This window comes from Balaenoptera physalus, assembly GCF_965194825.1.
Source record: "Balaenoptera physalus genome assembly, chromosome: 1".
Classification (NCBI taxonomy): domain Eukaryota; kingdom Metazoa; phylum Chordata; class Mammalia; order Artiodactyla; family Balaenopteridae; genus Balaenoptera; species Balaenoptera physalus.
In genome coordinates, this window is record NC_138882.1 from 33,854,557 (window position 1) to 33,871,085 (window position 16,529).

The 16,529-nt window shown below is 44.4% G+C and overlaps 1 protein-coding gene across 1 annotated transcript; it reads left to right on the forward strand.

Moving 5' to 3' along the window:
• Positions 1–4,263: 4,263 nt before the first annotated feature.
• Positions 4,264–12,725, forward strand: LEMD1 (LEM domain containing 1). The gene is made up of 2 exons (XM_082414723.1): positions 4,264–9,016; positions 9,569–12,725. Exons 1-2 carry the CDS (start codon positions 8,920–8,922, stop codon positions 9,766–9,768), a joined length of 297 nt encoding a protein of 98 aa, XP_082270849.1. The 5' UTR covers positions 4,264–8,919; the 3' UTR covers positions 9,769–12,725.
• Positions 12,726–16,529: the final 3,804 nt, after the last annotated feature.

The following is a 16,529-nucleotide window of genomic DNA, read 5'->3' on the forward strand; positions in this document are numbered from 1 at the left end:
CCGTATTTCACTGGGTGGGCTCAGTGCTCCCCCTTCCCCTGCGGCTGTGTTGTATCATCGCTGTGGCATCTCCTTCGTCTCCTTTACTGGCCAAGCAAGTTAAGCCGGACTCACAAGTGTCCTTCTGTACTTGTCTGTGTGTTGGAGGTGAAGGTGGGTTGGTCCTGCTTTGGAGGGTTAGGAGTGGAGGTGATGATCATTCAGAATTGCCTGAGGAACAGTCTCATCCAAAAGTTACACAGCTAGTTGGTTTCTTGACTGGGGCTGGGGGTAGAAGTGGCTTCACTTTGCCAGGCCCTCATTTTGAAAGGCTGTGAGGGGGCCACCTGGGGTTCTGGGCTCTTCCCATTACTCCTCTTCCCTGACTCAGTGAACAGCACCCTTGACCACCTAGATATTCAAGTCAGAAATCATCCTTCAATTCAAGCCAGAGAGCCATCTTGACACCCCCCACTCTCCACCCCACATTTGATCCATCACTATATCCTGTTGGCTCTCCCTCCTAAATCTCCCTCACATCTACTTACTTCCATCTCCAGGGCTACCACCTTAGTCCAAGCCGTCATCCCTTCTCACCTTGCCCTCCGGTCTCATCTCTACCACCCTCTCACTGATGCTGCTCCAGCCACCCTGACTTTCTTGCTGTTCCAGGTACAGATGACCCTCCCTGACCACCTGTTCTAAAAATTAGACCCCTCCCTCCCAAGTCCTTCTCTGTCCCATGTCAGTCTCATTATCACACTCTGAAATTCTCTTGTTCACTTCATTTGCTTGTTTGTGTGCTTTCCCCTTCAGAGGCATAAGCTCTAGCAGGGCAGGAACCCCTTCTGTTTTATTTACCCTTAAATCCACAGCACCAAGAACTGTGCCAGGCACGTGGTGGGACTCAGGAAATATTCGTTGAAGGAATGAATGAGTAAATGAATGAATGGGTTGCCACAACCTAATGGTACCCTGTCCCTGCGCCACTCCTATCATTCTCTCCATCACATCTAGAGGCATCTTCCTCAAACACGGATGTCTTCGTGCCACTCCCCGGCTCAAAGCCCTTCGGTGACAGGCAAAATGTTGGCAACTGTTGAAGCAGAGTGAAGGGTATGTGTGGATTTCATTATACTTTCACTCTGCTTGCTTGTAATTTATTTCTGCTGGAAACCGTTTAAAATAAATTGAATTTGAAAACTGTGGAAGCAAAAAACCATCATAAAACCTTCAGTGGCTTCCACTGTCCTCAGGGTAAAGCCTTGGAGCTCCTTCTCATGCCCTTCACTCACCAGCCCCTGAGTCTTCCAGCCTCACCCTTTACCAGTCACCCCATTGCTTTGCACACTGAGAAGATCCCCGTGAAACATCCACACTTCTTTTTTTTTTTGGCCGTGCCCCACGGCATGTGGGATCCTTGTTCCCCGACCAGGGATCGAACCCGCGCCCCCTGCGGTGGAAGCACGGAGTCTTAACCACTGGACCACCAAGGAAGTCCCCATCCACACTTCTTAGGACCAGGAACAGTTAGAATTCTCCGGAACAGTAGTTTTGTTTTCATTTTATGAGTATAGAATTGTAGATTTGTGTGCATGTGGCTGCTGGAAAGCTGGGTCAGCTTGGAGCTCCTCCTTCAAGGACAGTAAATGTACATTTAGGCCATTGGGGTTTCCATCTCTCTTAGCCTCGTTCTTGGCTCCATTTTATGCTCCTGCTTGTTCTTCCTTCTTTGCTTCTACCTTGATTATCTTTCTGTGCCTGTCTTCAAACGCTTGCTGGCACAGACTCTCCTTTAAGCTATGGGAATTCACTTCTCCTGGATTTTAAGGGCAGGAATGGATGTCCCGCCATGCCCTCTCCATCTTGGTTTGTCTTGTCTTTTATTAAATTTGGCTATTCTTTTGTGGGTTGTTCTCTTCCTGTGGTGTGAGCCCATTCCCTCCAGTGCATTCTCTCTCTCTCAAATGTCCCTTAGAGGAAAAGCAGATCCCTGACTGGTCTTTATAGGAGGACAAGCTATATACTTCCAGCTTCCCCTAGTTCACAGGGAAAGGTAGGCTATGATACTAAATGAGGTTGAGAGATGCCCTATCACACCTGTGTCCCCTCCCCACCAAGAGCCCTGGGATAGGACACTGGTGCCCCAGCAGAATAATGGGGTTTTACTCACAGCCCACACTTTTGAGTCCTTACTATGGGCACTACTGAAAATAGTGTATTAAGCACTTGAGGTGCATTAACTCAGTCCTCAGTCATTCTATGAAAAATATACTATTATTATATTTCCATTTCACAGATGTGAAAGCCAGGGCCCAGGGTAACAGAGCTTATAGTAAGTGGCAGGTCCAGGATAGAGACAGAGGCAGTCTGACCCCAGAGTCTGCTCCTAACCACTCTGCATTTGCCTCTGAGGTCCTCTGGAGGGTCCTGAGCTCCTGGTCGAGACTCTGGCAGTCCACAGCCTCCCTGAATTCCCTCTGCTACTGTCTATTATCATTCCATGGGGAGAGTAGGGTGAAGGACCTCCGCGTCTCCCTCCCTACTGGCCTCTCTTCCCCTGCAGTGCATCTTGCCCTGCACTGTCAGATTAGTCTTCCTGATGGCCCTGCTGTCATCACTGAGCACCCTGTCAGAGGCCTCTAGGGGCAACCCATCATCGGCATCAGAGGGCCCCAGAATGGGAGGATCCTGGAGGCATAAGGGACATGAGGCCCTACACCCTTGTAGGAAATCCTAGGCCTCATCTGGTCCAAGCGTGTCCATCCACTTATGTAAAGCGAATCCTTTGCTGAAGCTAGACTGCTCTCATCCGCATCACTACTCCAGGTCTTTGTTCATGATGTGTCTGTCCTTGCCTGTAATGCCCATCCTCCTACTTCTGCGTATTCAGACTTTACTTGTTCGGTATGTCCCACTCCGAGTTCCACCTCCTCCAGGAAGCTCTCCCTGAACACCTCCCACCCCTAACCAGGGGTGATTTTTTTTCTCTGCTTCTGAACTTCTACAGCGTTTATGGGTACTGTGTTGGTATCTGATTATGAACTTTGACTTCTTACCTTTTATCTTAATGTGTTTTTTGTCTGTTTCTCCATTTAGAACGTAATCCCTTTGAGAACAAAAACCACATTTTAGATGTCTTTCTATTGTCCACAGATTATCCAAAGTTTCTTGCACTTGGGTTGTGCACAATAAATCTCCCTATACAGGACCTATAGGATACCAGAAAGGGAGCCCTCAAGATAATAATTTGTCAGCATCTAAGGGTTGGTTTGTCTTCACAACAGGACTAGAAGATAGATCCATTTTGGTTTTAAGAAGCAGCACAGAGAACAGGGTAGATGGGTAGCTTCCTAACTTTGAGTAGCAGTGAAATTCTGCCTTTAAAGGCAATCCTCATAGGAGCCCAATATGTAAAGCTGACAGGGGTGGAGTAGTTCTGGCTGCCCTGGAGTGGGGCTGTCCTGTGCCCCCCACCCCTCCATGGCAGGTTAGAGGAAATCTTGAGGCTGGAGTATCATAGCTTGAAAACCACTAGGGAAGATCATGTCTTATTGTACTTCACATAAGCAGCATTTACTAATTTGGGTGCTGAAAGAAGAAACTGTATGCACTCAATCTTATTGAAAGCATATTTGCTGTTGTGTTTATAAAATGCCAATTAAGTGACTTTCTTCTCTTTGTTTCACACAAATTTGGTTTTGTTTTTTTCCATTAACCTTGTTCGTGCCTTATTCTCTTGAGAAGATGCTTCTGCCAGAGCCCTCACTGCATTTGATGAAACAATCCGTTCACTCCTCTGTTGTCCCCATTAAACAGGCGGCTCCTTGAAAGCAGACACTCTGCTTTATCCAACTGCTCATCTTCAGTCTTAGCAGGGTGCCGGGTGCGTAGTAGGTGCTCAGTAACTGAACTCCCAAGGGATCTGACTCTCTAGTTACGCAGACGCCTCTCAATGAGCCAGGCCCAGCTTGTGGCCTCTGTGGGTGATCCACGCGGGATCTTAGTGTGGCGTGGCTTTCTCCTGCCGCTCAGCCTGAGACTGAGCTGAGCCACACTGCCCTCCCCTCCCCTGCTCCCCTCTTCCCATGCCCGACTGTCACGGGCTCTGAGAATATTAGTTAATTTTAATATTAGCCTAAGAAAGATTAATTAGGAAGGCAAATTTGCTCTTAAAAATGTAATTAATTCCAAAGCCAAATAGAAGAGAGCTGTGGATTATCTGCATTGCTGCTGCCTTAAAGTAGTGTGGAGAATCAAGGGCTGACTAGATGAGCGCAGAATAATTTTTTAAGTGTCAGTGCTGTGTAGACTAAACTCCAGATAGTTCCTTGTGAAGCGGGCTCATGGCTGAGACAAAAGATTTCGACTGAGGTGGTGCCTGTGCAAGTGAGGCAAAGAGGAAACCTCCAATCAGACAACCTGTCTGGGCTGTTCCAGCTCCTAAATCATTCACGAATCATGTGTCTTCCTCTCTCGTCCTCCCACAGACTGGCCTGGTCCAGGTCTGAGTCAGCTCTTTTCTGGACTATTGCAATAACTCCCCCAAGTAGCCTCCAGCCTCTGCCCTACCAACTCATTCTCCGCTCAGAATCAAACTGAAATTGTATCACAGGCATAAAAACATCGTCCTCTACCTCGTGTCAAACATAAATTTGGTCATGCCATGTGCCACTTACAAACTTCCAAATGTGCCTAGAGGTGATTAAGTCCTTAGCCTGGCCCACAGAACTCTTCATAAAGTGACCAGACCTGTCCACCTGGTTGATTTCCCTCTCGCTCACCACATTTTAGAATGACTGTCCCCAGCCCGCTTGTTACAGGGCAAACTACTGTTCATTTTAGAAGTCTAAGCCCAAATGAAACTTTCAACCCTTAGAACCTTCCAGTTCTGGGCTCCTGGAGCACTCTGTTAACAGCTTATCTTATTTTCTTGTAGTTATTTGCTTTCTTTTCTCTTTAAGGGAAGGAGCTCCTTAAAAGAAGGACTGTAGCTTTTGTATCTTTGTATTCTCTTCTTTCTCCCCTAAATTAGGCCAAGCATAAAGTCTGTCCCATAGGAGATGATCAATAAATATTTGTTGAAATAAATTGGTCAGTTAATGATTTCAACAATGATGCCAACTGGATTAGCTCACTGAAACTCAAACTTCCTTCTTTCTTCCCCAGTCAATAGTAAGTACAGCTTGAAATACCTGGGGAAATGCCTCAGTTCTCCATTTCCTTGTACCTGCCTAGCTGAGGTTCAGAGGCAGGTGGATTCGGGAGGAAAGTTGCAGGAGGCTGGCAAGTGATGCAGACTTCAGCCTGACAGCTGCTGATCTTTGCTTTAGTTGATTTCCCCCTTTGCAAATGGTTAGTGGCAATTGAAACTGCAAATCTACTATCTGCTCCCCTATGTAAATTGCATTTACATTTAAATTGTTCATTCTTCCAAAGGATGGGGTTAGTAAATAACAGCAGATTAAACTTGAGGAGAGGAAATTGTGCCCCATGTCAAACCTGAGACTGAAGTGACATCTGGCTTTTACTATTTCCGTTATTTCAGTTTAATAACAGCATGTGGCATTAAGGGAAAAGAAATTGGATCTACATTTTAATGAAAGGAGGAAGCTCTCAGGGTTTAGATACCTTATCATGTTGAATACCTAGTCGATTGGCAATTAAAACTTGTTTCCCTGGAGAAATGGAATAAAACATCTTTGCAGCCGTGGAGAGGATAAAACAAAAAACAAGCTAATGACCGGGACTTCACAGATAAAACCAAGGGAAACGGGTGCTATAAACATCAAAACCAAATATTTCAGGATACTGCAGAGTACAGGAATTCTTAAACAGAATAACACTGAGAATAGAATCATGGATATGCTGGTGGGATCCTCAAGAGAATAACTTCAGATAGAATGGTTTGCAAATAATAGGGGGCTCAACCCAATCAGATCATCTGATTGAATCCTTTGTCAACCTAGCTTGGTTTTAAACCCCACAGGCCTGACCAAGAAAATATTTTAGAAATGCCAGTTTCATCCCAATAGTCTGTTTAAATGGAAGCGGTCCCACCTGCTGGCTGCTTTTTTGTTGAAAGCAATTCTGGGAAATGTGGGTAAAACGCTTGTGCATCCTAATAACCCAAGCCTATCATTTGTTTGCTTTGATTGAAACAAATGTGTCAATTTTCAAAGTCTTTGTTTGGTAAATCCAGTGTTCAGATGTTGGCAAATGTTTGCATTGCATGTTTGTTTGGAAACTGATGCTCTATTCAGAAACTCTAGAGCCATAGCCCTTGGAACCACAGCCTGGGATCACCCAATGAGCCTCCCTGACTATGCATGCGAAGATGGTCAGTCCTTTCCCAGTATCTGGAAAGTGTTGAAATGATAGACTCCCATGGGCAAGCGTAAATGGGATGGAGCCTCCTAAGAAAGAGACTGGATGTAGAATTTTTCTGAGGGTAGGGCTCATGAAAAATTAGAACAATGGAAAACATCTATATAGTACTTACTATGTGCCAAGCACTTTATGTGTATTATAACTCAGTGAATCCACATAACAGCCCTGTGAGATAGGTACAGTTTTCATCCCCATTACAGACGAAGTAAAGGAGACACAGTGAGGTTAGTAACTTACCCCACCCAATGTCACCCAGCCGGTAAGAGACAGAGCTGGGATTTGACTCTAGCCAGGCTGGCTCCACTGTCCCCTTAACCCCTTCCAGTGATTTCCTCCTATCTCTGGTATTTAATGAAAGCATTGTGTTTTCACAAAGTTATAGTGTCTTGCATAATTGTTTTTAAAGTCTTAGCAGTTTTTTTTGAAATACCCAAGCTAATTGTCTGAGGGATTTTCCTTAAACAAAATAAAGCAACAATAACAAAAACTAGCCTCTGCAATATGGATAATAATATCTGTGCTGGAGGTCTTACAGGAGTGTGCAGAGGATGAAATGAGATGATATGAGAGTGCTTTGAAAAGGTCAAAGCCATCAAAATTCTGTGACATATTATTTATCTATAGTCTATACTGATTCTTATTCCTACATGAGCAGTTCCTTAACAAGTTAATATGGGTTTCTGCCACTTTCTCTTGTCCCCTAGAGTAATATGGCCAAATTACCCAACTACTACTGTAAGTCTTTTGATAATGGCCTAGTCACTTGAGTCTGTTTGATTTCTCCTTTATCTTCCCAGTTTCTTGGCACCATTTGGTTTGGTAGCAGCTCCTTCTTACTCCCTGTGCATAATGATAACTTCTCTGCGTCTCCTGACATTTTACCATGGCAGTCTGCCTGTGAAGTCGACCAGTGCCTCCTTCTGTTTGAACTCAGGTTAAATTAATCATCTGACTTTCACATCAGTCTGTTGCCATGGGGCTTCTGATGTCACACTGTCAGTATTATGATTACCATAATACCTAACAGGCAAAAAGGGATTGGTTGCTAGTGGAAACCCTTGGGTGAAACTCACACAGTTTTAGTAACCAACCCAACTGCATAGACTTTAGACAACCATGTAAATGGGTAAGTGGATTAATCATTCAGTTGGATTCCATTTAACTATTTTTCTTCCATATGTGTGTTCCCTTTAAGCAATCGTCTAGTGTCACTTGAAACTGATGAGGGCTCTTTTGGAGGTTATTTTTGGGAAGGTGGTGAAACAACAGACAGCTGTTCTTGGGAACAAGTGTCATAGGATCTGCCTAAGCTAGCTTCCAGTTAAAAAAAAGTCTGAGGTGCATTGTCCTTTTCCTTCATAACATTAGATTGTTTACTAGTGGCCTGAAAGTGTCAATTCAGCTTCCCAAACACATAGGAAAGAAGGAAACTTACATTTACTAAGAACCTACTGTGTGCCAGAATGTGACTCTGGTCAAAGTATAGCTTTAAGGTGGAGAACTGGTAAGCTAGGTGTTCTTGAACAACCCTGTTATACACGACGATTCGCAGCTTTTTCTAGCTTGTATACAATGTTCTTCCTAATCGGACATTGATTGACCACTAATAAAGGCAAAGTCATCACTTAAAATTGGTCCAGATCCTCCTATGCTGAGTAATTGTCTTGCAGTCATTTTCACTGCAATATTAAAAAGACTGGAAACATAATAGAAGAGAGGTACAATAAATAAACTCCTGAATTAAAAGGTTTGTTAAAAGGTTTGACAAATGCGTCTGTCCTTTTAGGATCTTGTTAAGTAGGTGGAGGGGTCACTTTTAGGGGATAAAGCGATCAATGGAATAAAACTGACTGAACTTGAGGCTGTGCAGATTTGGAAAGCCATATCAAGACTTGCTTAAATCTATATAAATCAATTTGTGTGCCAGAGAATGAATAGCTGACTTTTTTCAAATGCCAATTCAGCAATTACAAAGTCTGCTGGCGGTTAATTAAAAACTACCATCTCATTATGTTCAGAGTTAAATTACAAGTGTGAAAAGACTACTGTTTGCTATAACTGAATGCTCTGTACTCTCTGTGCTCTCATCAAAAGGAGGGCAGGGATAAATAACTTTTATTTAACTCACTGAAAAATCTCTCTCAGCTCTTTCATGTTTAATTAACTTCTTCTCAGAGCTTGGGTCTTAACGTAGAGTTCCTAAGCAGTAATGGAAATATTTGTTCATTTTGTGCAGAAGATTTTTCTTCCATTAGTTGAGTAGAAAAGTTAGAAATAATTGAACCCCAAAGACACTGGGGAAAGTGACACCCATCCAAAGATTTGCATTGAGGCCACTAAATCCAGAAGAGATTTATGACAGAAAAACGGCAGAAAATGGTGATTTTTGCTTTATTGCTTGTGTGCCTTCAAGACTGGGGAGCTGGGGTCGTAAACACTTCTGTGGACTGGTAAAGTTTTAGTTCTCATTTGTAAGTCTGTCTTAAGGAACGTAATGTTTTGCTGTTTCAAGGATTCCACTGTCAGAAAAGAGACCAAACTTTTATCACCATGGTGGATGTGAAGTGTCTGAGTGACGATGAATTACAGAACAAACTTGACAAGCTTGGATTTTCACCTGGCCCAATACTACATACGTATGCAGCAAGTATTAGAGACTACTCAATGATTACCTATAAGCTACCTCCAAAGATTGAAAATTATTTACAGTGGAAGGAACCTATGCAATAAAAACCATTAAAATAGAAATAGGAAAAAAATTTAAAACACAGCTCTTACTCACAGATTAGTAAATTTGGTGCCAAAGAGAAAGGATTGTTTTTTTACAATAGTGAAACACCAGTAACTCTTGATTATATCACCCTGGGCTCTTTTTGCATTTCTAGTGTGTGCACTGTGTTAACTGTTTATGTACTTATTGTCCATATTTCCCGTAGATAAGATGTACAACTTCGTCAGTCTTGTTCCCCGATGTACCCAATGCCTGACTCCGTGGTCAATCCACAGAGGCCCCACCTTAAGTGATGGTGGAAGAAAAGGAGTGAGTTGAGTAGTTGTGGGGTCTACCTTATTGTAAAAGCCATAATTAGCCAATAATGTAAGATACAACAATAAGGACCTGAGTTGTGAAATATTTTGAATCCAGTGAGATCACATACACAGACAGAGCAACTTAACTGCTCTCCACGTTCCTCCTCAGCTTCCACCAGAAAAGTGTATGAAAAGAAGTTAGTGCAGTTGTTGGTCTCAACTCCCTGTGCCTCACCCGAGATGAACAGACCCAGAGAACTGGACAGAGCTCAGGACTATGATGGCAGTGAGGGTACCGTCAGAAGCTGTACTGTAGATGGCAGCTGTGCGCTTACTCATACCTTGTCCAGCATGATTATGCAGCTTTAAATGGTATGCAGGGTGGCCTGTGAAATATCCCTACGGGCTCTTTGCACACAGACCCTGGAAAATAGGCCCTTGGGCTGCAAAAGGAATCTGTTAACTCCATGTCTACATTCATGCCAGTGCCTCAGTGGGGTAGACTGTCAGGGGAAGGACTGGTCATTCTGTACGTTCTCTTACTAACCAGAGCCAACTCTGTGTTTGATTTCTAAAACTGGAAGTTCCTCCAGGTAATTTCCAGGTCTCTTTTGAGGTCTCAACCTCTGCTTTGCCTCAATCAATAAATTTGACAATTATTTTCTTCAGATTAAACGATTGCACATCCATTAAGAAATATGAACTAGGGACTTCCCTGGTGACGCAGTGGTTAAGAATCCGCCTGCCAATGCAGGGGACACGGGTTCGAGCCCTGGTCTGGGAAGATCCCACATGCCGCGGAGCAGCTAAGCCTGTGCACCACAACTACTGAGCCTGTGCTCTAGAGCCCGCGAGCCACAACTACTGAGCCCACGTACCATAACTACTGAAGCCTGCGTGCCTAGAGCCCGTGCTCCGCAACAAGAGAAGCCACCGCACTGAGTAGCCCGCGCACTGCAACGAAGAGCAGCCCCCGCTCGCTGCAACTAGAGAAAGCCCGCGTGCAGCAACAAAGACCCAAAGCAGCCAAAAACAAAATATAAATAAATTTAAAAAAAAAAAGAAAAGAAATATGAACTAGGTTGCACCTCCCCAAACTCCTCCTGTGCCTACTGCCTTCCTGATTTAATGGGGGCTGACCACAGCTGGTCTCTTGCAGGTCCCAGGGTGGGCGGGAGCAGTGAACTCTGGGATCCGTGGGTTTCCCTTTCAGTGGCCCCTGCCCCAGGTGTGCCGATCTCCTGCAGGGGTGTCCAGTTTGGGCTCTTAGGGGTGGGCTTGAAGATTCCTGCAATGCATTCCGAGGCTCTTTTGTCCAATAAATATTTATTAGGAGTCCTATGTGAGCCACAGTAAAATAACAGAAACTATCACTTATTGAAGGCCATCAGTGCATTTCTGGCCTAACAGGCATTATCTCATTTAACCTTCACAATACTTAGGTGAAGTTCAGACAGGCCAGGTGACTGGCCCAACATCATATAGCTAAGAAGAAGCCCCAAAAGATAAGCTTCCATTAGAATGTGCCATGAAGAGTAAGGCCCGTCTGTCTTCATTACCACTACGTGTCCAGGTCCTAGAACAGTACTAGGCACATAGCAGGAATTCGCATATGTTGAATATACTGTGACAGAAAAGTGACAGGACTGAGATTTGAACCTGGGTCTGGCTGTCATAATTGTGCTCTTTCTACCACATACTCTACACTTTTCTCATAATTTCTATTATGAGGATGAACATATGACATTTTTGTCCATGTCTGATCTACAAAAAACGGCAGTTTCATATAGTTCAAATTAAGAGCTCAACAAACAATGTAAGTGCCTGGGGCCCTCTGAAAAATCCCCTGTAATGCCTGGTGTTGGTGGTGGCTCAGGCACTGAGAGCTTTCCCCTAGAATCTGGCATGGCCTCATTTGGAAATGGCAGCAGAGTTTGGGGACAGACCCCACTGGCCCCTGAGCAGAACAGTTAGCATGGGGGTACCTCAAGGCAAGTGGCGACCCCAGACCCTTTCTGGATGTGGGATGCGTTCAAAGTCTTGACCCAGACCTGCGGCTGCCTCTGTTCCCTGCCAAAGATAGGAGCTGAGGGGACTAGACCAGCCCTCTGATGAAAAGCAGTGTCAGACTAGAAGATTCCAGAGAGGATGGCTTGTACACTCACTGCTCACGACTGCCCAGGACTGCAGGTCAGACCTGCACAAGCAAGCTGTTGTGGTCTCAAGCCATCCTGGTTCCCAGCATGTAGCCCTCCACAGAGGTGCGTTTATGCAAGGGCTAGGAGAAAGCTGGTCCTTCAGTTTGCAAGCTTTGCCACTGCTTTAGACTGTCTACCTGATGCTAGCCAACTGCGGGCAATCAGGTCAGAGGGGGAAGCTCTGGTTCAGTCCTACTCTTGTAACGCTATTCTGCAACGTCAATGGCCGGTGGTTAGTACAAACAGAAAACCTGCTTCTCAAGGTCAGGTCTGAATTGGATGTTTGAATTTGCTCGTTGAGGACCCTCAATAAGACCCTAGTGCCATTAGAATGGAGGGGTTGTCCTGGAACTCATGGGATCTTGTGGACATTCAGCCTTGGGCATTTCACAGAGACATCCAGGCCTGGGGTGGGGTTGTGGTGGAGGGGCAGGGCAGTTCCAGACCTGAGGCTGATCATTAGGTCATCCAAACAATGGGTGGGTTCGATTTTTCTCATTTTCACTCCTTGTTTTGTCACTAGGTGGACATAGCGTTAATGATCTCACCTCTTTTCAAACTTCCCAAATATTTGTGACTTGGAGAACTCATTTAAAATCCCCTGCATTAAAACCTCTGCTGAATGTCCAACAGCACACAACTGCTCCAAGTTTATCAAAATGCTTCTTCACAGACTGAAGCCGAGGGTTGATTAACAACCTTTTCTGCTCCTGGCAGTTCCCCTGGTTTCAAAGCCTTTTTGCACAGGTTTGGCCTTCCCTTCCCTGGATGCTTCTTGGGATACAGAAGAAATCCTCCTGCCCTATCTTGACAATCAGGGATGCATGAGGCTTATAGCTGCTTTGAAGGGGCAATGACTAGACTAAAAACGCGCCCAGATGAGCAGCCAGCTCAGGCTCTGCAATGTATTTCTCTCAGAGGCGTACAAATGTGACAGCCTCCCTGGTAGGAGCCCTCCCTGTGCTCCCAGGGGAAGGCCTGTGTGTTCCACAAAGGCCACTGCAGAAATGCTCCTTTCCCTCAGAAAGGCAAAGTGAATTTTCTTCCCCTCACAAAAATCTTTTGCCCTACAATTGAGAGAATTCACTCTTACCATTGGTGTGTATTCCCTTTGCTAGCTCATATGTTCTCATGGCCTATTTTCCTTTTGTTTCCCATGATCCAGAGTTTAATGTCACTATCATTTTGAAAGGAAATATCATATTCTCATCAGAAAAAAACAAGGGACCCAAAAAAGTATGTACAATTCTAACGCATGAATACTTTTACACATATATTAAATATAGAAAATAGCACTTTTCATGTGTATTAAGAAGGGAAATAGAGAGTCATTACATTCTGTTATAATGGTAAAATCCTAGTTTAAAAAAGCTCATTTTAATGCAGGTTTCTGTTTTGTGAAACTATTTCCACGTTCTAGCACAGGACCCAGAGTCACAGTGTCCTCCTGCGCCATCTCTTCACTCTGAGATAGCCACCCTCTCCCCTCCAGCTGGTGTCCCCTCTCTTTCCTTTTGCCACCCGTGGTCTCATATAGATCCACAGTGAGCATGGAATAATTGTGAGTTCCTGTTCCCTTCTCTCTCTCTCTCTCTCTCTCTCTCTCTCTCTCTCTCTCTCTCGGACACTGAGGTCATTGAAGCGCAAGGCCAGGTGTGTGAGAGTAAAAGGTTTGGGTAAGCCCAGCTGGCTTAGAGACCCTGCCCTTCCACTTGCTAGTGGTGCGACCTTGACAGATCTAAGCCTCCCCTAGTGCAGCGCTTAATAGCAGCGCCCGCTTACAGGGTGGCTGGGAAGGGAAAGGCTGGTAACGCACTTAGCCTTGGACCTGACACATCATTAGCTCACATAATGAACTCCAGGTCATCAACTCTAGGGACCCTTTCTCAGTCTTCTGACCACTGTCCCTCCGTATTTAGAGACACCTGCTTTCTTAGATTTTGGCAGCTCTGTGCTCTCTCGGTTCTTGGTTCTACCCTCTTCCTGTTCTGTGCTGAGTCTTTGTCTTTTGGCCCCTAAAGAAGCTTGCGCCTGAGGTCTGTCTTCAGCCCTCTTCCCTTCCGCTCTGCATCGTTTCCCTTGCTGTCTCCTCACTTCCCGCCTCTATGTCGTGACTCCACATAGAACCTCCACACAGGACACCCCTCCTAGGCTTAGGCCTGCATGTCCAGTTGCTTTCTGTCCTGGAGAGCTCCTTCCTTCTCCTTCTCTTCCCCTCCTGCTTTCCCTCCTTCCCGCATTCACCCAACAAATGTTTGTCATCATGAACATTTCGAAGATTAGATATATGTATTTATACTTCCCCCTGTGGTTATATTCCAGCACCTCACACTCAGGCTATCCAGGATCAAGCTCATTTTCACTCACCCCAACCTGCATGTGTGGCCTCTGTTTATCCTGATGGCTTTACTGCTTTCCCACTGTCCAGGCTCAAAGCCTCCGAGTTGTCTTGGGATGCCACGCCCCTCAGCTCCTTAGGTATAAACAATCGCCAAGTCCCATGGATTAGAATTATGAGTTTTTAAAAAATTATCCCTCCTTCTCTTCCCACTGCTGCTATCTTAGCTTGCATTCAGCTACTTGAAAAAAAAAATTTTTTTTTTGAACAATTTCAAAATCCTCCTAACTGGCCTCTTCCTCCAACTTTTCCCAATTCAGGTTCAAATCTATCAGCAGAGATTGAATCACATTATTAATTTGCCTGGAGACTTTAGAGCAAGAGGGAAACTTACTATGCACCATGAGGAGACACCAATGTCTCCTGTAACTTTATCTCTCTCATCGTCAGATCCAAACCATAATTACTTGTTTCTGCACCTCTCACACTTTCTTCCCACGTGCCTTTGCCTCAGCTGTTCTTTATGCCTAGAATTCCTTTCATTTTCCCACCCCCTCCCCATTTTTCTTCCTGTTAAAATACTGTGATCGTTTAAGGAACGTCTCAAAGGCCAATCCTGTGCATCCCTTTGCAGTTGCCTTTTATTCCCTTCATTGGCTGTCACAGGCTCTTGCACGTAGTAGGAGTGCAAAGCTCACCTCATCAAACACTCTAGTGACAAATAGGTTAAGTTTACAAATGTGATCTAGTATTTAAACTACTTGCTGAGTTTAAATACCAAATGAAAAGGAGCCTCCAAGTAAACACTCCTGCAGTACGCTGTAGCTTTAACTTCCCATTTAAACGTAATTCAAATTAGATGAAGGAATTCTGATATCTTATGAATTTTCTAAAAGGATCTTTTAAATCTTCTAAATAGCTCATTAAAGGGATCCTTTCCATTCATCAAACCTCGTTTCCACAGAAAACCCTTTTGTATAGTTCCTGCGAAGACATTTACAGGAGAAACGGCAGCCTGAGTATTTAAAAATGCATCAGGTGGGACCAGCGCCCTTCAGTCTTTGCTTTACATAAACCCGAAATAAAACCACATCAATATTTTGAATTGGCAATAGAATTTAATGGAAAGTTTGTGATGGCATAAAATGTTTTGATCTGAAGGATTTATATAAGCCATTTTGATTCTCGGAAGGGCCCCAAGACATCTGTTCAACTTTAAATCTGAAAGTAAGTGTAAATAAGCACTTAAATTTCCACCTAAAAGGTGGTAGAACATGTGTTTATTGAGACACTTGTCGAACACCATAGACTTTAATTACTTAAAAGCAGTGGTCTGTACCTAACAGTCGTCTAAGTACCTGCAAAGGTAGTATTTGCATTTCTCTGAAACACCAATGAACACACATTTTCCTCTCATTTTAGTAGGTTTCTAGTGGAATACAAACCACTTTGAGATTTGGATTATGTCGATTTCTGGACACATTTTCATACTCTGTGTGTTTTATCAAGTCACATATATGGCCCATTTGATTTGGTGATTAAGACCACCAGAAAGCCAAGTCATTTTTTTTTTTTAATTGGGTTTTTTTTTCATCAGATAGACTCTAGACACAGCTTATGTTTCCACTGATGGAGGAGGGAGTTAAGCCAATGTGTATAACTCAGGCTCTAAGTCCCCTTCCCCCAAAGAGGAAAAATGTAGGGTTTGGGGGCAGTAGGGAGGCAAAATAATCTACAACATCGAGGTTGCATAACGTGGGGTTTAAGTAGGGTGACCATATAATTTATCATCCCAAACAGGATGCTTCTGAGAATGAAAGGGGAGACTAACCAGAAGGGACTCTGGAATAACAGAAGTAAAACAGGACTGTCCTGGCGAAACAGGGCATATTGTCACCCTGGGTTTGGGAGTGGTTCCAAAGGGTGAAGTGTTCGGATGTGCATGCTGGTTGCGGAGGACTGATGCAAGCAACACCCAGAGGGCAGCTGACCCTGGGAGGTGTGTGCTCCTGGCCCCATCTGTGTGTTTCCTTATTCTCTCCCAGACAGAGCATGCTGTTTCCTGCCAGAATCTCCGTTCATTCTGTTCTCCCATCCTGGAATGCCTTCTTTTTATCTTGCCACCTGTCCTATACTACATTCCACTAGGAGTTTCTCAGAATGGATTCTGTGGGTCTGGTTCTAGGAATCTGCCTTTTCAATCAACCCCTACTTCCACCCTCTGCCCAGGAGCTTTTGCTCTAGGCTGTAAACTTTTGAGGGTAAAAACCTATGTCTGAATCCTCTATGTTTAGTTCAACGCCAGGAATATGGGGGGAGAGGGAGTTACTCAGTCCCTGTTGACCAAACTGAAAGGAAACTTTATCCTACACTGATCCTGAAGATCTCGCTTTCTCACTTCCTAGTCTGTGGCATCTCCTGGACATACCTTGATGTATTCTCTTGAGAGACAATGCTTAGGTCATCACAAATTGATGACCATCCAGGGAATGGTTGTAACAGAGCTTCCACCCCTGGATCTCAGCCTGTGAGTTAACAACTATTTATTGTGTACAGGGCGTTGTGCTAGACCTTCTTCAGGAAGAAAATAGGAG

Bases quoted from the DNA above. Each gene is read 5' to 3' on its own strand.
- LEMD1 (XM_082414723.1), top strand. From the start codon at position 8,920: ATGGTGGATGTGAAGTGTCTGAGTGACGATGAATTACAGAACAAACTT. The intron at 9,017-9,568 runs GTATTAGAGACT...GTTCCTCCTCAG, and splicing joins ACTACATACGTATGCAGCAA to CTTCCACCAGAAAAGTGTAT.